At 46.6% G+C, this 22,265-nt stretch overlaps 1 protein-coding gene across 1 annotated transcript in view; it reads left to right on the forward strand.

Annotated features, from left to right (window-relative positions):
- Positions 1-2,370: 2,370 nt before the first annotated feature.
- LOC144669451 (uncharacterized) overlaps positions 2,371-22,265 on the forward strand; it is a 93,065-nt gene continuing 73,170 nt past the window's right edge. Inside the window, exons 1-18 of the mRNA XM_078531894.1 lie at positions 2,371-2,822; positions 4,977-5,012; positions 5,138-5,164; positions 5,856-5,891; positions 6,620-6,646; positions 10,381-10,416; positions 12,629-12,664; positions 13,559-13,615; positions 15,047-15,082; positions 15,231-15,266; positions 15,669-15,713; positions 16,125-16,181; positions 17,524-17,559; positions 17,708-17,743; positions 18,222-18,278; positions 19,615-19,650; positions 19,799-19,834; positions 20,314-20,370. Coding sequence (XP_078388020.1) covers positions 2,765-2,822; positions 4,977-5,012; positions 5,138-5,164; positions 5,856-5,891; positions 6,620-6,646; positions 10,381-10,416; positions 12,629-12,664; positions 13,559-13,615; positions 15,047-15,082; positions 15,231-15,266; positions 15,669-15,713; positions 16,125-16,181; positions 17,524-17,559; positions 17,708-17,743; positions 18,222-18,278; positions 19,615-19,650; positions 19,799-19,834; positions 20,314-20,370 — 745 coding nt within the window. The 5' untranslated portion in view covers positions 2,371-2,764. The remainder of the gene's footprint in view (positions 2,823-4,976; positions 5,013-5,137; positions 5,165-5,855; positions 5,892-6,619; positions 6,647-10,380; positions 10,417-12,628; positions 12,665-13,558; positions 13,616-15,046; positions 15,083-15,230; positions 15,267-15,668; positions 15,714-16,124; positions 16,182-17,523; positions 17,560-17,707; positions 17,744-18,221; positions 18,279-19,614; positions 19,651-19,798; positions 19,835-20,313; positions 20,371-22,265) is intronic.

The raw sequence follows: 22,265 nt of genomic DNA on the forward strand, positions 1-22,265 counted from the left end.
TCAGTACTGACCCTCCGACACTGCAGCACTCCCTCAGTACTGACCCTCCGACAGTGCAGCACTCCCTCAGTGCTGACCCTCTGACAGCGCAGCACTCCCTCAGTATTGACCCTCCGACACTGCAGCACTCACTCAGTGCTGCCTCTCCGACAGTGCAGCGCTCCGTCAGTACTGACCCTCTGACAGTGCAGCACTCCCTCAGTACTGCCTCTCCGACAGTGCAGCACTCCCTCAGTACTGACCCTCCGACAGTGCGCACTCCCTCAGTACTGACCCTCCAACAGTGCCACTCCCTAAGTGCTGACCCTGTGACAGTGCAGCACGCCCTCAGTACTGACCCTCTGACAGTGCAGCACTCCCTCAGTACTGACCCTCCGATAGGCCAGCACTCCCTCAGTACTGCCTCTCCGACAGTGCAGCACTCCCTCAGCACTGCCGCTCTGACAGTGCAGCACTCTCTCAGCACTGACCCTCTGACAGTGCAGCACTCCCTCAGTACTGACCCTCCGATAGTGCAGCACTCCCTCAGTACTGACCCTCCGATAGTGCAGCACTCCCTCAGTACTGACCCTCTGACAGTGCAGCACTCCCTCAGTACTGACCCTCTGACAGTGCAGCACTCCCTCAGTACTGACCCTCTGACAGTGCAGCACTCCCTCAGTACTGACCCTCCAACAGTGCAGCACTCCCTCAGTACTGACCCTCTGACAGGGCAGCACTCCCTCAGTACTGACCCTCTGACAGTGCAGCACTCCCTCAGTACTGACCCTCTGACAGGGCAGCACTCCCTCAGTACTGACCCTCTGACAGGGCAGCGCTCCCTCAGTACTGACCCTCTGACAGTGCAGCACTCCCTCAGTACTGACCCTCTGACAGGGCAGCGCTCCCTCAGTACTGACCCTCCGACAGGGCAGCACTCCCTCAGTACTGACCCTCCGACAAGGCAGCACTCCCTCAGTACTGACCCTCCGACAGGGCAGCACTCCCTCAGTACTGACCCTCCGACAGGGCAGCACTCCCTCAGTACTGACCCTCCGACAGGGCAGCACTCCCTCAGTACTGACCCTCCGACAGGGCAGCACTCCCTCAGTACTGACCCTCCGACACGGCAGCACTCCCTCAGTACTGACCCTCCAACAGGGCAGCACTCCCTCAGTACTGACCCTCCGACAGGGCAGCACTCCCTCAGTATGGCCATTGGGAAATGTCAGGATATTGGACTCATAACCTTGGAATGTGACATTAACAAATGACTTTCCTAGGTTAACAGTGTTATATAGATGCAAGTTGTCAGTGGTGTTTAATAGAGTGCAGTGTAAGGGCCTGGAGTAGACCCAGTCCAACATCAGCCCATGCGGACCCTTGGCCCAGAGGAGGCTTGGCCTGGTTATTCAATAGGAGGAAGCTGAGCCAAGCTTTCTGATACTGGGAGACTACTCTCCCCACCGCTTTGCCAAGGATTTCCTCTTCCAACTTTTCCCAGCATCCAAAATACACTGATGAATATTTAAAAAATTTTGGCAATAGAAGGTTCAAAGATTTGTATTGAATTAGAGAGCACCGCTTTATATTGTGAAAGGTGCAAGAACTGGACAGAAAAAAACTTCATTCGCCCCATCACCTAAGCTCAGCTGGTCAGAGAGGAGATCACGGCCTCTTGACCACCATTGTCCAGGCAGAAATCAGCCTGAGGTAGGGTTGCCAACTGTGATTAAAAGTATTCCTGGAGGTTTCATCACACGATTAGCCCCCACGCTCCAGCCATTAGTCGGCCAACACATCCATCCTTGTGATGTTCTGCCTTCCGATGCCAATTGGAAAGCAAAAAGACCCATTACCCAATTGGATGATGCTTGACTGTCAGCCAAAGAGATTTTTTCCCCCTCATTTTCAATACTTTTATGTCTTGTAAGGAGAAATGTTCAAAGACATCTTTTTTTAAAAAACTACCTTTTTTAATGTCCCGATGATCTTTCTCCAGGGTTGCACACAGCAGTGTCCCTGAGATTGATTTCCAATCCTGGAGACTCCAGGCCAGTCCTGGAGGGTTGGCAACCCTAGCCTGAAGTCCTTTGATCATTACCGGGTGCGCACAGTCCAAATTGCGAGGGCATTGGGGTTAGCTCACCCTCACGCATTGTCCAGTTCTGTGTGTGTGGGGAATGGACATTTGCGGGAGGGGGCACCAGTGGTATTGGTGGGGACACTGGTGGGGGTGGGTTGCTTCTGTTCCTTTAGGAGAGGCAGAAAGAGAGAGAGAGGAGAAACAGACACACTGGCAGTGACGTAAGGCAGCAGGTCAGAGCCATGAGATTATTACAGTGGATAGGAATCCTGGCTGGAACACAGGAGAGGATGTTCAGAACTGGAGGCAGAACCAAAATAAGAAAGATTAATGCTTGAACAAATAGAAATGTGGTCTAACTCCAGAATGACCACAACTTCCCGGAATAAGTCCTAATAACAAATCAGAGAGGCAGCATAATTTCTTTGGATCACCACACTCACTCTCCTCACACATTGTGATCCCTGACTGTTCATCCAGTCATAATTGTACCTGGGGAAGGGTTTTTCTGGAGCTGCTCTCACTGTGGTTACCCCTGGTCCTTCCTGTCAGCAAATGGTAGCAGCCACAATGTCATGTGACTCCCTCTGACTGTCAATAGAAATCGTATAAAAAGCTCGAGCTGCCTGCGACTCCTCAACAATTAAAGAATTCCCAGTCTTTGGAATTCACGCCACTCAAGACCAAGGTCAAGTGAAGATGAGGAGTCTGCTTCTGCTCGTTCTGCTCGGGCTCGTGGGCCAGTCCTGTTGCAGAGGTAAGAAATTCTGGCTCTTACATTAAATCCAGCAGATTACACGTTCGGCTGTTAGTGAGGACGGGACATACCGGGCAGGTTATCACACTGCAAACCTATCGGCTGAAAGACTTTCTACAAAAATCTCTCAGCCTGCGCATGTTCCAAAGCGGCTTCCTGGCTAACGAATATTTCTGATCAGTAACCACCGTTGTAATATTGGGTCATTTATTTAACTATTTATTAAGCTGTTGGGAAGGGGCTGAGTCCTAATCCTTTATATTAACAACGCCCCGTCTGTAATCTAATTAAAGTGCTCCCTCTGTCCAGTTCTGCGTAACACTAATTACACGAGTGTCCCATTTTCACTAGACCGCAAGGTTATTTACTGGGGCTGACTTCCACCTCACACACACCCCCCCATCCCCCACTCTTCCCCACCTAACATGCTGTCAACTCCTGACTTGGTGGCCTCATTATGATTAACTTGGGGCAATGGCCCCTTCCAATAACCCTGTGACCTTACACGATGACCCTGTGACCCTATATAACGACCTGCGACCCTCTATTTTTTAAAAATTCATTCATGGGATGTGGGCTTCGCTGGCTGAGCCAGCATTTATTACCCATCCCTAATTGAGAAGGTGGCGGTGAGCTGCCTTGTTGAACCGCTGCAGTCCATGAGGTGTAGGTACATCCACAGTGCTGTTAGTGAGGGAGTTCTAGGATTTTGACCCAGCGACAGTGAAGGAACGGTGATATATTTCCAAGTTAGGATGGTGAGTGACTTGGGGAGGAACTTCCAGGTGGTGGTGTTCCCATCTATCTGCTGTCCTTGTCCTTCTAGATGGTAGTGGTTGTGGGTTTGGAAGGTGCTGTCTAAGGAGCCTTCGTGGGTTCCTGCAGTGCATCTTGTAGATGGTACACACTGCTGCTACTGTGCATCGGTGGTGGAGGGAGTGAATGTTTGTGGATGGAGTGCCAATCAAGCGGGCTGCTTTGTCCTGGATGGTGTTAAGCTTCTTGTGATCTTGTGACCTCGTGCAGCGACTCTGTGACACCTTGGCCCTGCAGTCCCTAGCGCTAACCCTGCGATTCCTTACACTGGTCCAGTGACCTGACCCTGCATTTCCTGCAGCATCCCCTCTAACACAGACAGGAGGCAAATGGCTCAGGGGGAGTTTAAAACCCCTCACGCCTCATTTCCTACATGGTGGACACCTGGAGAAAGTGGTGAAAGCTTCTGAATCCAACAAGGTGACACTTATGGAACTGGGAAGTGGCAAAGGGTCTTTGATAATCATCGAAGTCAAGGATCCAGCATCGTGCATCCAATAAGGGTGGCAAATGGAATTTTGGCAGTTATTGCTAAAGGAATAGAGTATAAAAATAGGGAAGTGTTGTTGCAACTGTACAAGGCATTGGCGAGACCACATCTGGAGTACTGTGCACAGTTTTGGTCCCCTTACTTGAGGAAGGATGTAGTTGCATTGGAGGCGATTCAGAGGAGGTTCACTAGATTGATTCCAGAGATGTGGGGCTTGTCTTATGAGGAAAGATTGAGCAGTTTAGAAGGATGAGAGGGGATCTAATTGACGTATATAAGATGCTAAAGGGGATAGACAAAGTAGACGTGGAGCGGGTGTTTCCCCTTGTGGGGCATTCTAGAACGAGAGGCCATAGTTTTAGGCTAAGGGGTAGTAGATTTAAATCAGACATGAGGAGGAATTACTTTTCTCAAAGGGTCGTGAATCTGTGGAATTCACTACCTCAGAGTGCAGTGGTGCCGGGACGCTGAATAAATTTAAGGAGGAGATAGACAGATTTTTAATTAGTAATGGGTTGAAAGGTTATGGGGAGAGGGTGGGAAATTGGAGTTGAGGCCGAAATGAGATTAGCTATGATCGTATTGAATGGCGGGGCAGGCTCGAGGGGCTGAATTGCCTACTCCTGCTCCTAGTTCTTATGTTATGTTCAATCAGGGAAGACCATCCCATTCCCAGGAGCACCTACCCCATTCAGATAATGGGATAGACAGACAGACAGACAGACAAAAGGAGAGATACCATCAGCTATGAAGCCCTTCACGGTACAATAGTCTGCTAACATTGACATTTGCTGATGGAGCATTCAGGGAATATTGTTTGAACCTCACTGTCTCTCTGTTTCTTGCAGTTATTTTCAGCCACTCTGATGAGAGTCTCAGTGACGGTCAGTATATCGATTTTCCTCTTCACTTTCCTGTGTGTCCTCTCCTCTCCTTAAGGAAGATTTTATTCTGATTTCAGGGCGAAAAATATTTTCACATTTAATTACCTCTTTTTTTGTTTCTGCAGGTAAACGAGAACCTGCTGATATTGAAGGTTTGTATATTTCAATATTTAAACTGGATTTGAAATGATTTTGTTTAAATCAATGAATTCTCATACTGATGAATTACAGGAACAGCTTTCAAGTCTATGACATGGAGGGATATCTCTGAAGGGCCTTACAGAGGGCGTCTGTTGTGAGGATGGAATGAATGTGTTTGATGTGTTAGATGGCAAATGAGTTTTTGAAATTCATTGATTATAGAGAGAGGAATAGAGAGAGACAGTGATCGACAGAACCAGAGACAGATAGAATAAGACAGGAACAGAGTGAGAGAGAGGGCAAGAATGAGAGGGACAGGCAAACAAATTGACAGCTCAAGTTTCAACATGCTGTTCATCTTGCTGTTCCCATTACCCTATCCTCCATCTGAAAGGCAAAAGCAGAGAGAGTAACAGACAAAGTGAAAGGGACCAACAGGCACAGAGACAGAGAGGCAGATACACAGAGAATGTATTGAAGTCTGCCCTTTGACCTCCTGGTCAGGGTGTTCCGATATATTCTGGTGTTGCTCATTTTATTCTGTGACAGAGAGAGGGAGGGACAGCAGCAGTTTCCTAATGAATTCCCAGTGTCAGTGTGGGGCTGCTGGCCTCCTCCGACATTCTGTGATGTGAACACCTCTGACAACACTCTCTCCTTCAGGGAGTATTTCTTTAATTTCTGTCTCTCTATTTCTTACAGGAGTTTCCAGCCGCTCTGATGAGAGTCTCGGTGATGGTCAGTAAATCGAGTTTCCTCTTCATTTCCTGTGTGTCCCCTCCTCTCCTGACGGTCCTGGCTCTGGGAGATGGTTCCCCAGGGTTTGGGACATTCCACTCCCCTCACCCCGGAGCAGTTCCTCGTGGGTGAGGATGATAGTGAGTGCCAGTGGGTCACAATGCCCAGCCCAAGCCTGATCCCAGCCAACAGCCACACAAGCTGTTGACACACAGATCACTGGATAGTAACATGGAGCAGGAGCTCAGCCTGATCTCCCCCTTTCCTTTTCCTGGACCAGGGGAGAGGTTACGTTCGAGTCTCTATCACTAACCCCTCCGCAATCAGGCAGCACAGTGCAGACTGTGGGCCGTGTTAGTGATATCCTTGCTCTGAGACTCAGTCCCACTGCATCAGGCGTGTGCGGGGCGAGAGGGAGGTGCTGGGATCTTCCTCTGCATTCACCCGCAATTCAGCATTTGTTGTTTTTCAAGAGTCCCTGCTCACTCTTTGGCCTCTTCATGTTACACGGGATAATCTAGATGGCAGAGCATCCAATACAGGAAGCTGCAGCCAATTATCTCTCAACATTCACTGGCTGTAGTCCAACAACAATCAGTGACTATGACAACAGCAACATTGACAATCTACACAAAAATAACAGGCGTTTAACTGATTGTGTCTAATTTTATTGCGATTTCTGTGGGATCTTATTTTCAGATTTAATCCTTTCCTTTTTCTTTCTGCAGATAAACAAGAAGTTGACGGGATGAAAGGTGTGTATATTTCAGTATTTAAATGTGATTCTAAGTGACCTTGTTTAAATCGATGAGTTCTGGTATTGATGAATCATTGGAATGAAACAGCTCCGATTTCTGTAACATGCTATCTCCCTGTTCCTGTTCCTCATCGTAGAATCACAGAAATCTACAGCACAGAGCAGTGCAGCCCAATCCCTCTTTCCAGGTCTTGGTCTGTGTAATCGTGTAGGTTACAGTCCATCTAGTGCAAGCACAAATGTGCTTTTGAAATGCAATGATGGTTTTTGCCTCTATCGCCCTTTCAGGAAGTGAATTCCACCCTCTGGGTGAAAAAATTCTCAACTGCCCTCTAATCCTTCTGTCAATAGCTTTAAATCTCTGCCCGCTGTTATTGAGCTCCCTGTGAACAGAGTTATTGGTCCGGAATTTCACTCCCAATGCAGGTGTACAGAGTTGGGATGATTCCTGGCTCAATGCAGCCATCTCCGGGGAAATAGCCCCAAATAACAGGATTTTCACTCTGAGGGAGATGGGTGTGCACTGGAGTCAGGTCCATCGCCCCCGGAAACAGTTTGGAGGCAGCCCAAAGGGCTGCCAGAGCGGAGGCTGCTGGTTAAAAGACCTGCCTTGGTGCTCTGGGACTTTGTCCCAGTTGTAATTAAAACTGTAAAACAAAAACAGCCCTCGAGCCCTCACCCGTCACACCCCCAACCACTCCCCAGGCCCCATCAATGCCAAATCATGCACCTACCCCCTTCCTATGGCCCCTCACACCCTCCAAGCCAATCTATGCCCCTCTACCCATTCCCCCAATGGCCCCTTGTTGGCCCTATGCCAACTGAGCCCCAACCCATGCCCCACCCACCTACCTTTGCTCTTACATCTTCCATGCCAGCTCACCCAGTATCGACATGGGCAGACCTCAGGAACCATGTTGAGATGAAATAAAATAATGTCCTAAGTATCCATTACATACTTCACTATATATAAAAAAACAATCTGATTGATAAAAGCCCATTCAATACATTCAAATCCCTTATAAAAACAAACATTTGTATTCATAGCCCCACATTAAAGAGAACTAATCCCTTAATAACCTGTTGGAGCTGTCAATCAAACTGTGAACTAACAGAACCCTACCCCACCCCTACTGTGATAATGATAGGTTGTGGAAGCAGTAAACCAGTGCTAATACTATAATGATAATCCTCAGGCTTATGCCAACAAACAGCTATTGAAATTGTAGGCAGCAATTTTTTTTCAACTGAAAGACACAGAAGGTTGTTTTTCTTCAAAATTTCAGCCAGCGCAATGCAGACTGTAGGCTATGTTAGTGATATCCTTGCTCTGAAACTCAGTCCCATTGCACCAGGCATAGGCACTGGGATCTTCCTCTGTATTCTTCCCCAAATCAGCATTTGTTCTTTTGTATACTTACTCCAAGGTCATTTTATCAAACATGAGATAATCTAGATTTACACAGCACCCGATGCTGGAATCTGTAGCCAATCAGACTTTTTTATACAAGATTACTGGCTATTGTCCAAAATCATCCACAAAAGCAGAACCTATCCAAGGCGGCCAATTACCACCCCATCAGCCTTCTCATTCGTTCGTGGATGTGGACATCGCTGGCTAGGCCAGCATTTGCCCTAATTGCCCTTGTTCAGAGGGCATTTAAGAGTCAACTACATTGCTGTGGGTCTGGAGTCACATTTAGGCCAGACCGGGTAAGGACGGCAGATTTCCTTCCTTAAGGGACATTAGTGAACCAGTAGGGTTTTTACAACAATCAGCCAATGGTTTCATGGTCATCATTAGACTTTTAATTCCAGATTTTTACTGAATTCAAATTTCACCATCTGCCATGGTGGGATTCGAACCCAGGTCCCTTGAGCATTACCCTGGATCTCTGAAATGCTAGTCCAGTGACAATATCACTATAGTGATGGAAGGTGTTGTTGACAGTGCTATCAAGTGGTACTTACTCACCAATAATCTGCTCATCGATGCTCAGTTTAGGTTCCCCGGGTCTCATTACAGCCTTGGTCCAAACATGGACATAAGAGCTGAACTCCTGAGGCGAGGTGAGAGTGACTGCCCTTGACATCAAGGCAGTATTTAACCAAGTGTAGAATCAAGGATTCCTAACAAAACTGGAATCAATGGGAATCAGGAAGAAAACTCTCCGCAGGTTGGAGTCATACCCAGCACGAAGGAAGATGGTTGTGGTTGTTGGAGGTCAGTCATCTCAGCTCCAGGACATCACTGCAGGAGTTCCTCAGGGTAGTGTCCTCGGCCCGACCATCTTCAGCTGTTTCATCAATGACCTTCCTTCCATCACAAGGTCAGAAGTGGGGATGTTCGCTGATGATTGCACAATGTTCAGCACCATTCGTAACTCCTCAGATACTGAAGCAGTCCATGTCCAAATGCAGCAAGACCTGGACATTTTCCAGGCTTGAGCTGATAAGTGTCAAGTAACATTCATGCCACACAAGTGCCAGGCAATAACCATCTCCAACAAGAGAGAATCCAACCATCACACCTTGACATTCAATGGCATTACCATCGTCAAATCCCAAACTATCAACATCCTGAGAGTTACCATTGACCAGAAACTGAACTGGACTAGCCATATAAATACCGTGGCTAGAAGAGCAGGTCAGAGGCTGGGAACACTGAGACGAGTAACTCACCTCCTGACTCCCCAAACTCTGTCCACCATCTACAAGGCACAAGTCAAGAGTGTGATAGAATACTCTCTACTTGCCTGGATGAGTGCAGCTCCCACAACACTCAAGAAGCTCAACAGCAGCCAGGACAAAGCAGCCCACTTGATTGGCATCACATTCACAAACATTCACTCCCTCCACCACCGACGCACAGTAGCAGCAGTGTGTACCATCTACAAGATGCACTGCAGGAATTCACCAAGGCTCCTTCGACAGCACCTTCCAAACCCACAATGTCTACCACCTAGAAAGACAAGGGCAGCAGATACATGGGAACACCACCACCTGAAAGTTCCCCTCCAAGTCACTCACCATCCTGACTTGGAAATTTTTCACTGTTCCTTCACTGTCGCTGGGTCAAAATCCTGGAACTCCCTCCCTAACAGCACTGTGGATGTACCTACACCACAGGGACTGCAGCGGTTCAAGAAGGCAGCTCACCACCACCTTCTCAAGGGCAACTAGGGATGGGCAAAAATTACTGGCTTTGTCAGAAATGCCCAGATTGAATGAAAGATTTAAAAAATTAACCATGATAAGCGAAGACATAATAACAATCTCCACAAATGAACAGGAGTTTGACTGATTTTACCCAATTTTATTTTCATATTTAAATATCTTTTCTTTCAGCAGATAAACAAGGATCAGTTGATATTGAAGGTTTATGCATTTCAATATTAAACTGGGTTCTAATGATCTTGATTAAATCGATAAATTCTCTTACTGAAGTACCTCACGGACAAAACAGCTTAAATTTATGTATCAGGCCAGCTGGCTGCTCCTGTCCATTTATCCTGCTATCCTCATTACTCTATCCTCCAATTGAGAGGCAGAAAGGAAGAGAGCAGGAGTGAAACAGAGTGAGAACAACAGACAAAGAGACAGAACGTGGGGTGGGGGGCAGAGCAAGAAAGACAAACAGACAGAGGAACAGATAGATGTAGTGATGTGAACACCTCTGACAACAGTCTTCAGGGAGTATTTCTTTAATCTCTGTCTCTCGATTTCTTACAGGAGTTTCCGGCCGTTCTGGTGAGAGTCTCGGTGACGGTCAGTATATCGAATTTCCTCTCCACCTTCCAGTGTGTCCCTTCTTCTGCCTAATGGCCCTGACACTGGGGGGGAGTTCCCCAGGGTTGGGGATAGTGCAATCCCTTTGCCCAGCGGCATTCCTCCGACACCAAGCAGGACAAGGCAGCTTGCTTGATCGGCACCCCATCCCCCAACTTCAACACTCACTCCCTCCACCACCGACACACAGAGGCATCAGTGTGCACCATCTACAAGATGCACTGCAGCAACTCACCAGGGCTCCTTAGACAGCACCTTCCAAACCCATGACCTCTACCATCTAGAAGGACAAGGGCAGCAGACACATGGGAACACCACCACCTGCAAGTTCCCCTCCAAGTCACTCACCATCCTGATTTGGAAATATGTCACTGTTCCTTCACTGTCGCTGGGTCAAAATACTGGAACTCCCTCCCCAACAGCACTGTGGGTGTACCTACACCACATGGACTGCAGTGGTTCAAGAAGGCAGCTCACCCACCACCACCTTCTCAAGGGCAATTCGGGATGGGCAATAATTCCTGAGTCTAGCCAGTGACACTTACATCCTGTGAATTAATAAAAACACTGTAACACTCTCTCCTTACTGCAAGATTGAGTCCAATACTAGGCAATTCACATTACAGTGCGTGTACAGTTTACACTGAGTAAATTTGGTGGGGTGGGTGAGGAGGGGTAGGATGCTAAGGAGGGAGGGAGACTGATGGAGCTGAGAACTGGCACTGCTTTGAGCTGCTGGGAAAGACTAAATTCAACTGATTGTCTCTGTAATGGTGAATCCTGGGCAATGCCCCCAACACTAACCCTAACCCTTGGCAATGCCCCCAACACTAACCCTAACCCTGAGCAACCCAACACTAACCCTAACCCTGGGCAATGCCCCCAACACTAACCCCAACGCTGGACAATGCCCCCAACACTAACCCTAACCCTGGGTAATGCCCCCAACACTAACCCTAACCCTGAGCAATGCCCCCAACACTAACCCTAACCCAGGGACACTACCCCCAACACTAACCCTAACCCTGGACAATGCCCCCAACACTAACCCTAACCCAGGGCAGTACCCCCAACACTAACCCTAACCCTGAGCAATACCCCCAACACTAACCCTAACCCTGAGCAATACCCCCAACACTAACCCTAGCCCTGGGCAATACCCCCAACACTAACCCTAACCCTGGGCAATACCCCCAACACTAACCCTAATCCTGAGCAATACCACCAACACTAACCCTAACCCTGAGCAATACCCCATACACTAACCCTAACCCTGAGCAATACCACCAACACTAACCCTAGCCCTGGGCAATACTCCCAACACTAACCTAAACCCTGGGCAATACCCCCAACACTAACCCTAACCCTGGGCAATACCCCCAACACTAACCCTAACCCTGGGCAATACCCCCAACACTAACCCTAACCCTGGGCAATGCCCCCAACACTAACCCTAACCCTGGGCAATACCCCCAACACTAATCCTAACCCTGGGTAATACCCCCAACACTAACCCTAACCCTGGGCAATACCCCCAACACTAACCCTAACCCTGGGTAATACCCGCAACACTAACCCTAACCCTGGGTAATACTCCCCACACTCACCCTAACCCTGGGCAATGCATCCTAACCACCTTCCATTTGATTGATAGATTCAGAGTGGGAACGAGCAATCCTGTCCTAACTAAGTCTCTGTACACTGAGTCAGGAGCAGGAATCAAGGCTGATTCCCGTCCCCCGGCTGACTGGGCTGAGATTAATGCTCCAACCCTGTTGCTGTGCGGTCTCAGATTGATGGACCCAGCACAGAGCAGGCCTGGAATCTGGGACTTCTCATTGGGCAGGATCCTGAACATTCCTCTAACATGGTTCCCACCTTCCTCCTATCCCCAGAGCTGCTCAGGTGAGCGAGTGACAGGTAAGACTCAACAAACCTTCGCACAGAACAAAACCCCAACTAATATCCCCAACTTCCAAACTGTGCATCTCCTCACCTCCTTCCGCCGCCCCTTCTCCCTCATGGGGTAAAACCCAGGCTCCTGACTGGGGTCCCTCACTCTCCCAATGGGAATTGTGCAGATTCCTGCTCTGACCTCTAGGCTGCCTCGCAGGCTCCTCAATAAAAAATGAGAGGGAGTCGTCGAACATTTTCTGTCCGTCCTTAACACCCGGATTATTTTCTATTTCAGAATCTATAGAGAACAGAAGCCACTCCAATGTGCAAGGTACAAACTTTAAGTTTTGTTTGATTCTATGATAAGTTGTTTGTTTCAGAGGTTTCCAGAACAAAGCCATCAGCTTCGCTCTGCAGGCGCCTATTTAAGGAACGTCTTACACACTTGCTTAAAATAAGACCCAGTACATTAACAGTCCTTCTTTAACACCAAATAAATGGTTTAGGGTTTATTAGTATTAGTAGTGACGATATAAAATATTCAGTGAATCAATAGTTCAAATTATAACTCTATTGCGAGTGCACATTGCAGGATGCAGCACCTATACAATGAGAGAGAGAATCTGCCTGTGTTAATCTGCTGTTGGCAGACTGTTCGAATCTATTCTAGATTCATTAGAAGATCAGAGTCAGACAGAGACTCGGGGTTTGTCTTTTAATGTTTGAATGATGTATCATAGTTCGGTAATGGATGTTGCCAGGCAGTTAAAAAGCTGATAATGTGGCCTCAGGAGAATCAGTCCATTAGACACGAATGAGAGATTTAACTCAGCCAAGGTCAGGGGGGCAGAGAGTGCGGAACAGGGGCACCCTCTCGGGTCAGCCGGCCTGTGTGTGGTCCCAGGCAGCTCTGTTGAGTTCCCATTGGCACAGGGCGACAGGCCAGCAGCCTGGACCCACATGTGGCAGGACTGAGATTCACACTGACCCTCGAGACTCCGGGATTCAACCCCCAGTTTCCTGGTGAAGTGACCCGAACACAATCCAACCCTGAGCTGGGCCTTCGAGTGATGGGAATGTAGCTCATGGTGAGGTGAGCGATTCACTGGGTGGTACAATGTGTGAGTGTGAGCAAAAAGGAACATGTGACAGGGACACACTTTTAAATTGTGAACATTTCACATTCATTTTACATTTTATAATCGAAAACTGGTTTTCATTTCAGGTTCCGATGAAATTGCCAAAAGGAAAAGCAAAGTGATCGGTTCCAGAGAAGATGATGGTTTGTAGATCTCTCTGTTTGGGGGATTATTGACTGCGCTAATATATGGGAGCTGGAGCCATGAGGATGAACAAGCTCTTTATTGAAATGATGTCAAATGCACGTGGAGTAAGGGGAGAAGTAGCAGAATGGAGAGCAAGCTGGCTACAAAACAGCAAACAGAGAGTAGGGGTTAAAGGGAGTTACTCCGACTGGTGGAAGGTGGGAAATGGTGTTCCACAGGGATCGGTGCTGGGATCACTGTTGTTCATTGTTTATAGAAACAATTTGGACTCGGGAATCAGAAATACAATTTGCAAATGTGTGGATGACACCAAACTGGGGTTTAGTTATTGTTCAGGAGCTTGTAATAAGTTGTGGAAATTATTAAACTTACAGTCTTGTGGTGAAATTAGCAAATTTATTCCAATATTGATGAGTCTGAAGTGTTGAGTTTTGGTCTGAAGGATAAGGAGACACAGACTCCTCAGAAAATCAGAGTCTCAATGGGTTTGAGGAACAGAAGGATCATTATTCACAAATCATTAAAACTGGTGACACAAGCTCATGAGGCCATAAACACACAAATAAATCACTGGGATTCATTTCCAATGGGATAGAACTGAAAAGCAGAGAGGTTACGCTAAAGATGTCTAGAAGCTTGATGAGTCCACACTGTAACGACTGTACACAGTTCCTGTCTCCATGTTACACTAAAGAAATGGAGACATTGGAGAATATGTAGAATAGATTTACAGGACAATACTGGAACTGAGAGGTTAGAACTATCACGAGAGACTGGATGGGTTAGGGCTCTATCCTCTAGGTGACCCTCAGGTTAAACTCGCCACCAGTTGTCTCTCTCTAATGAGAGAGCAGCCTATGGTCCTCTGGGTCTACGGCCACTTTCATTTCATTTCAAGAAAGAGATGATTGAGAAGCTGACCGAGAAAAAGTGTTCACAAAATAAGTTAAAGTTTCATAGAGAACACGGAGAGGAAATGCTTCCGATTGTTGGGAAATCAAGCCTGCCGGCCATAAATATAAGAGTCACAAATAAATCCAAAAGGCATTCGGGAGAAACCTGTTTATCCAGAGAGTTGTTCGAATGTGGAACTCATTCCCACCGGGAGAGGTGGAGACAAATGGAAGCCATACATTTAAGGGGAAGCTGGATACAAAAACCAGGGGAAATGATTGGAGGATCCGCTGGGAGGGTGAGCTGAAGAGGGCTGGGAGGAAGCTCGTGTGGAACATTACTACAATCACAGAGAAGTTGGGCTGAATGGCCTGTTTTTGTGCTGTAAGTTCATTCTGTAAATTCCACCTGGAGATGTGAGCTGTCCAGGTGCTGAGTGTGTGGATGTTTGCAGTGGGATTGGGATCATTGAAAACCATTCGGATATCGGAACGTGTGGTCTGGAAACTGAAACCCTGTTCCCTCTGTTTCAGACTCTGTAGAGAATGAGAGTCAACCTGATACTAAAGGTATTTATCCCGATCCTTGAACAATATGTCACGGTTACAGGTTTAAATATCATTAAAACGGGAGGGACAGATTTAAAACTATTCTGATAACTGGACACTGACCCTTTACTGTGATTGGTGAACTGAAATTCTGTTCTTTCTATTCCAGATTCTTCCCAGAAGGGGAGTCACTCTGCAGAGACAGGTATACACACTGAGATTTGAATATCCCATCGTCGAGTGTCAGGGTTTAATCAGAGATTGCTGTCTCATTGATCACTGATCCAAATACAATCAGGAATTTGTTGCTTTTTGATCCCGATCCACTCCCAGTGCAAAGCTGCACAGTCACTCTGGGTCCAGTCCAGGTTCTCTCCTGGATTACCCGACCCTTGGAGTGATGTAACAGGAGCTGAGGACCAAGCCAAAACTGGTGTGTCACCGGGAAGAGCTGAGCATGGGCTCCATGTGGGAAACACAGAGTCGCTCACTCACTGCCCCTTTACACCTGGTGAATGAGGAATCATAGCAGAGAGCAGCTCGCAAACGTTTCTATTTCCCAGAGAATCTTCACTGAGCAAATGTTTCCTTCTTATTCCTGTTTCAGAATCGCATCAGATTGGAAAGTGGAATGAAAACAACCGCAATTCCAGTGAGTGAAGACTTGTACAATTTATTGAATGGGGATGTGTCCCAGGCGAGTGTCCGTCTGTCTCCTGTTTGCCCATTCCCGACTCCTTCAATATCCACTGTCCATTGAGGCCGAATCTAAAACTGGGAATCACAATGTGATTGTCGACGATACTTTAGATACAACCTCGGATTGTGAGTGAGGAGAGAGCAAGGGGGGAATTTAAACCCAGGTCGTGGGGGGAGCGATTGTGATCGTGGGACAAAGAGGTTTCCTGTGATTGGTGAACAGAATTTCGGTTCTTTCTATTCCAGTGGGTGGTACAATGTGTGAGTGTGAGCAAAAAGGAACATGTGACAGGGACACACTTTTAAATTGTGAACATTCACATTCATTTTACATTTTATAATCGAAAACCGGTTTTCCTTTCAGATTCCGATGAAATTGCCAAAAGGAAAAGCAAAGTGATCGGTTCCAGAGAGGATGATGGTTTGTAGATCTCTCTGTTTGGGGGATTATTGACTGCGCTAATATATGGGAGCTGGGGTCATGAGGATGAACAAGCTCTTTATTGAAATGATATCAAATACACGTGGAGTGAGGGGAGAAGTAGCAGAATGGAGAGCAAGCTGGCTACAAAACAGCAAACAGAGGGTAGGGGTTAAAGGGAGTTACTCCGACTGGTGGTAGGTGGGAAGTGGTGTTCCACAGGGATCGGTGCTGCAATCACTGTTGTTCATCGTTTACAGAAACAATTTGGGCTTGGGAATCAGAAATACAATTTGAAAATGTGTAGATGACACCAAACTGGGTTTCAGTTATTACTGAGGAGACTGAAATAAATGCTCAATATCGGCATGTGTTTGGTAAATACATTTCAGTGTAATAAACGTGAGCTGATGTTAGATTTTGTTCGGAAGGATAAGGAGGCGCCAAACTCCTCAGAAAATCAGAGTCTCAATGGGATTGAGGAACAGAGGGATCTGGGAGTTACAGATTCACAAATCATTAAAACTAGTGACACAGACTCGTGAGGCCATAAAGACACAAATAAATCACTGGGGTTAATTCCCAATTGGATAGAACTGAAAAGCAGAGAGGTTATGCTAAAGATGTCTAGAAGCTGGATTAGTCCAAACTGTAACGACTGTACACAGTTCCTGTCACCTTGTTACAAAAACGTAATGGAGACATTGGAGAATATGCACAATAGATTTATGAGGACAATACTGGAACTGAGAGGTTAGAAGTATCAGGAGAGACTGAACAGGTTAGAGCTCTATTCTCTAGGAAAGAGAAGAGTGAGGGATTGACCTCAGAGAGGTCTTTATAAAACTAGTACACTTCGATAGAGTACACGGAGAGAATTTGCTCCCATTGAGGGTGAGACCTAAATTGAGGGCGAAAAACTTTAGGAGTCACAAATAAACCCAATTGGGAATTCTGGAGGAAACTCTTTATCCAGAGAGAGATGAGAATGGGGAACTCACTACCACAGGGAGAGGTCAAGGCAAATCGAATCGATACATTTAAGGGGAACCTGAAAAAACAAGAAAGTGGAAAGAAATAGAAGGAGATGTTGATAAGATGAGATGAAGACGGGTGGGAGGAAGAACGTGTTGTGCATGAACACTGGCACAGAGCAGTTTGACCGAATGGCCTGTTTCTGTGTTGTAATCACCATGTGATTCGATATAAAATTCCACCTGGAGATGTGAGCTGTCCAGGTGCTGAGTGTGTGGGTGTTTGCAGTGGGATTGGGATCATTGAAAACCATTCGGATATCGGAACGTGTGATCTGGAAACTGAAATCCTGTTCCCTCTGTTTCAGACTCTGTAGAGAATGAGAGTGAACCTGATACTAAAGGTATTTATCCCAATCTTTGAACAATATGTCACGGTTACAGATATAAATATCATTAAAACGGGAGGGACAGTTTTAAAACTATTCTGATGACGGGTCTCTGAGGCTTTACTGTGATTGGTGAACTGAAATTCTGTTCTTTCTGTTCCAGATTCTTTCGAAAAAGCGAGTCACTCTAGGACTCAAGGTATCTATATTTATATTTTAATGTGTCCCTGTTTCTATCAATCATTGGTCAATAATCGAGTGACGATTGTGCTCATGTCTCTGGGAAGCTGTTTGGATCCATTGGCCTTGAATGGAAACCCAAAGCTCAGATCCCGGAGTCAGTGCTCGGCTCACTGTTCCTGTCTCTGAAGAGCCAGGAGGGCAGAGAGTGTGGGTGAGGGACAATCTCACACCCGGGCAGTAAGTGAGACTCACACTGACCCTCGAGACTCCGGGATTCAACCCCCACTTCCTGGTGAAGTGACCCGAACACAATCCAACCCTGAGCTGGGCCATCGAGTGATGGGAATGTAGCTCATGGTGAGGTGAGAGATTCAGTGGGTGGTACAATGTGTGAGTGTGAGCAAAAAGGAACATGTGACAGGGACACACTTTTAAATTGTGAACATTTCACATTCATTTTCCATTTTATAATCGAAAACCGGTTTTCATTTCAGATTCCGATGAAATTGCCAAAAGGAAAAGCAAAGTGATTGGTTCCAGAGAGGATGATGGTTTGTAGATCTCTCTGTTTGGGGGATTATTGACTGCGCTAATATATGGGAGCTGGGGCCATGAGGATGAACAAGCTCTTTATTGAAATGATGTCAAATGGACGTGGAGTGAGGGGAGAAGTAGCAGAATGGAGAGCAAGCTGGCTACAAAACAGCAAACAGAGAGTAGGGGTTAAAGGGAGTTACTCCAACTGGTGGAAGGTGGGAAGTGGTGTTCCACAGGGATCGGTGCTGGGATCACTGTTGTTCATCATTTACAGAAATTATTTGGATTTGGGAATCAGAAATACAATTTGAAAATGTGTGGATGACACCAAACTGGAGTTTAGTTAACACTGAGGAGACTGAAATAAATGTCAATATCGGCATGTGTTTGGTAAATACATTTCAGTGTAATAAACGTGAGCTGATGTTGGGTTTTAGTCGGAAGGATAAGGAGGCGCCAAACTCCTCAGAAAATCAGAGTCTCAATGGGATTGAGGAACAGAGGGATCTGGGGGGTTACAGATTCACAAATCATTAAAACTAGTGACACAGGCTCATGAGGCCATAAACACAAATAAATTACTGGGATTAATTTCCAATCGGAGAGAACTGAAAAGCAGAGAGGTTAGGCTAAAGATGTCTAGAAGCTTGATTAGTCCAAACTGTAACGACTGTACACAGTTCCTGTCTCCTTGTTACAGAAAGGTAATGGAGACATTGGAGAATATGCAGAATAGATTTACAAGGACAATTCTAGAAATGAGAGATGAGATCAACCAGGGGAGATTGAACAGGTTCAGGCTCTTTACTGAAGAAAAGAGAAGACCAAGGGGGTGACGTGATAGAGATCTTTACAAAAATAATTCAATTTGATAGAGTACGCGGAGAGAATTGGTTCCCATTGACAGCGAGACCAAAACTGAGGCGGATAAATCTCAAAGTCTACAAATCCAATTGGGAATTCTGGAGGAAACTCTTTTCCCAGAGAGAGATGAGAATGGGGAACTCGCTCCCGCAGGGAGAGTTCGAGGCAAATGGAATCGATACATTTAAGGGGGAGCTGAAAAAACAAGAAAGGGGAAAGGGATAGAAGGAGATGTTGATAAGATGAGATGAAGACGGGTGGGAGGAAGAACATGTTGTGCATGAACACTGGCACAGAGCAGTTTGGCCGAATGGCCTGTTTCTGTGTTGTAATCACCATCTGATTCGATATAAAATTCAATCTGGAGATGTGAGCTGTCCAGGTGCTGAGTGTGTGGGTGTTTGCAGTGGGATTGGGATCATTGAAAATCATTCGGATATCGGAACGTGTGATCTAGAAACTGAAATCCTGTTCCCTCTGTTTCAGACTCTGTAGAGAATGAGAGTGAACCTGACACTAAAGGTATTTATCCCGATCTTTCAACAATATGTCACGGTTACAGATTTAAATATCATTAAAACGGGAGAGACAGTTTTAAAACTATTCTGATAATGGGACACTGAGGCTTTACTGTGATTGGTGAACTGAAATTCTGTTCTTTCTGTTCCAGATTCTTTCGAAAAAGCGAGTCACTCTAGGACTCAAGGTATCTATATTTATATTTTAATATGTCTCTGTTTCTATCAATCATTGGTCAAAAATCGAGTGACGATTGTGCTCATGTCTCTGGGAAGCTGTTTGGATCCATTGGCCTTGGATGGAAACCCAAAGCTCAGATCCCGGAGTCAGTGCTCGGCTCACTGTTCCTGTCTCTGAAGAGCCAGGAGGGCAGAGAGTGTGGGTGAGGGACAATCTCACACCCGGGCAGTAAGTGAGACTCACACCGACCCTCGAGACTCCGGGATTCAACCCCCAGTTTCCTGGTGAAGTGACCCGAACACAATCCAACCCTGAGCTGGGCCATCGAGTGATGGGAATGTAGCTCATGGTGAGGTGAGAGATTCAGTGGGTGGTACAATGTGTGAGTGTAAGCAAAAAGGAACATGTGACAGGGACACACTTTTAAATTGTGAACATTTCACATTCATTTTCCATTTTATAATCGAAAACCGGTTTTCATTTCAGATTCCGATGAAATTGCCAAAAGGAAAAGCAAAGAGATCGATTCCAGAGAAGATGATGGTTTGTAGATCTCTCTGTGTGGGGGATTATTGACTGCGCTAATGTATGGGAGCTGGGGCCATGAGGATGAACAAGCTCTTTATTGAAATGATGTCAAATACACGTGGAGTGAGGGGAGAAGTAGCAGAATGGAGGGCAAGCTGGCTACAAAACAGCAAACAGAGAGTAGGGGTTAAAGGGAGTTACTCCGACTGGTGGAAGGTGGGATATGGTGTTCCACAGGGATCGGAGCTGGGTTCACTGTTGTTCATTGTTTACAGAAACAATTTGGACTTTGGAATCAGAAATACAATTTGCAAATGTGTGGATGACACCATGATGGTATCTGTAGGAGTGACCACCGCACAGTCCTTGGGGAGACCAAGTACCACCTTCACATTGTGTTGTTTGGCACTACCACTGTGCTAAGTGGGATAGATCTTGAACAGACCTAGCAATTCAAGACTGGGCATCCATGGCGTGCTATGGGCCATTAGCAGCAGTCGAATTGTACTCAAACACTGTCTGTAACCTGAAGGCCTGTAATGTCCCTGACTCTAACATTACCTTCTAGCCAGGGGACCATGCCTGGTTCAATGAGGAGTGCAGGAGGGAATGCCAGGAACAGCACCAGGCATACCTAAAAATGAAGTGTCATCCTGGTGAAGCTATAACTCAGGACTACTTGCATGTCAAACAGCATAAGCAGCAAGTGACAGACGGAGCTAAGCGATCCCATAACCAAAGGATCAGATCTAGGTTCTGCAGTCCTCTCACATCCAGTCGTGAGTGGTGCACAATTAAACAACTCACTGGAGGAGGAGGCTCCTCAAATATCCCCATCCTCAATGATGGGGGAACCCAGCACATCAGTGCAAAAGATAAGACTGAAGCATTTGCAACAATCTTCAGTCAGAAGTGCCGAGTGGATGATCCATCTCGGCCTCCTCCGGGGGTCCCCAGCATCACAGACACCAGTCTTCAGGCAATTATTGAGTTCACTCCACGTGATATCAAGAAATGGCTGAAGGCACTGGATAGTACAAAGGCCATGGGACCTGGCAATAGTACTGAAGACTTGTGCTCCAGAACTTGCCGTTCCCTTAGCCAAGCTGTTCCAGTACAGCTACAACACTGGCATCTACCCGGCTATGTGAAAAATTGCCCAGGTATGTCCTGTACACAAAAAGCAAGACAAATCCATCCCAGCCAATTACCGCCCCATCAGTCTGCTCTCGATCATCAGTAAAGTAATGGAAGGGGTCATCAACAGTACTATCAAGCAGCACTTGCTTAGCAATAACCTGTTCACTGATGCCCAGTTTGGGTTATGCCAGGGCCACACAGCTCCTGACCTCAGTACAACCTTGGTTCAAACGTAGACAGAAGAGCTGAACTACCGAGGTGAGGTGAGAGTGACTGCCCTTGACATCAAGGCAGCATTTGACCAAGTGTGGCATCAAGGAGCCCGAGCAAAACTAGAGTTAATGGGAATCTGGGGGAAAACTCTCTGCAGGTTGGAGTCATACCTAGCACAAAGGAAGATGGTTGTGATTGTTGGAGGTCAGTCATCTTAGTTCCAGGACGTCACTGCAGGAGTTCCTCAGAGTAGTGTCCTCGGCAAAACCATCTTCAGCTGCTTCATCCATGAGCTTCCTTCCATCATAAGGTCAGAAGTGGGGATGTTCGCTGATGATTGCACAATGTTCAACACCATTCGCAACTCCTCAGATACTGAAGCAATCCATGTCCAAATGCAGCAAGACCTGGACAATATCCAGGCTTGGGCTGACAAGTGGCAAGTAACATTCATGCCACACAAGTGCCAGGCAATGGCCACCTCCAACAAGAGAGAATCTAACCATCACCCCTTGACGTTCAATGGCATTACCATCACTGAATCCTTCACTATCAAC

Source organism: Cetorhinus maximus, chromosome 29 (assembly GCF_964194155.1).
Source record: "Cetorhinus maximus chromosome 29, sCetMax3.hap1.1, whole genome shotgun sequence".
Taxonomy (NCBI): domain Eukaryota; kingdom Metazoa; phylum Chordata; class Chondrichthyes; order Lamniformes; family Cetorhinidae; genus Cetorhinus; species Cetorhinus maximus.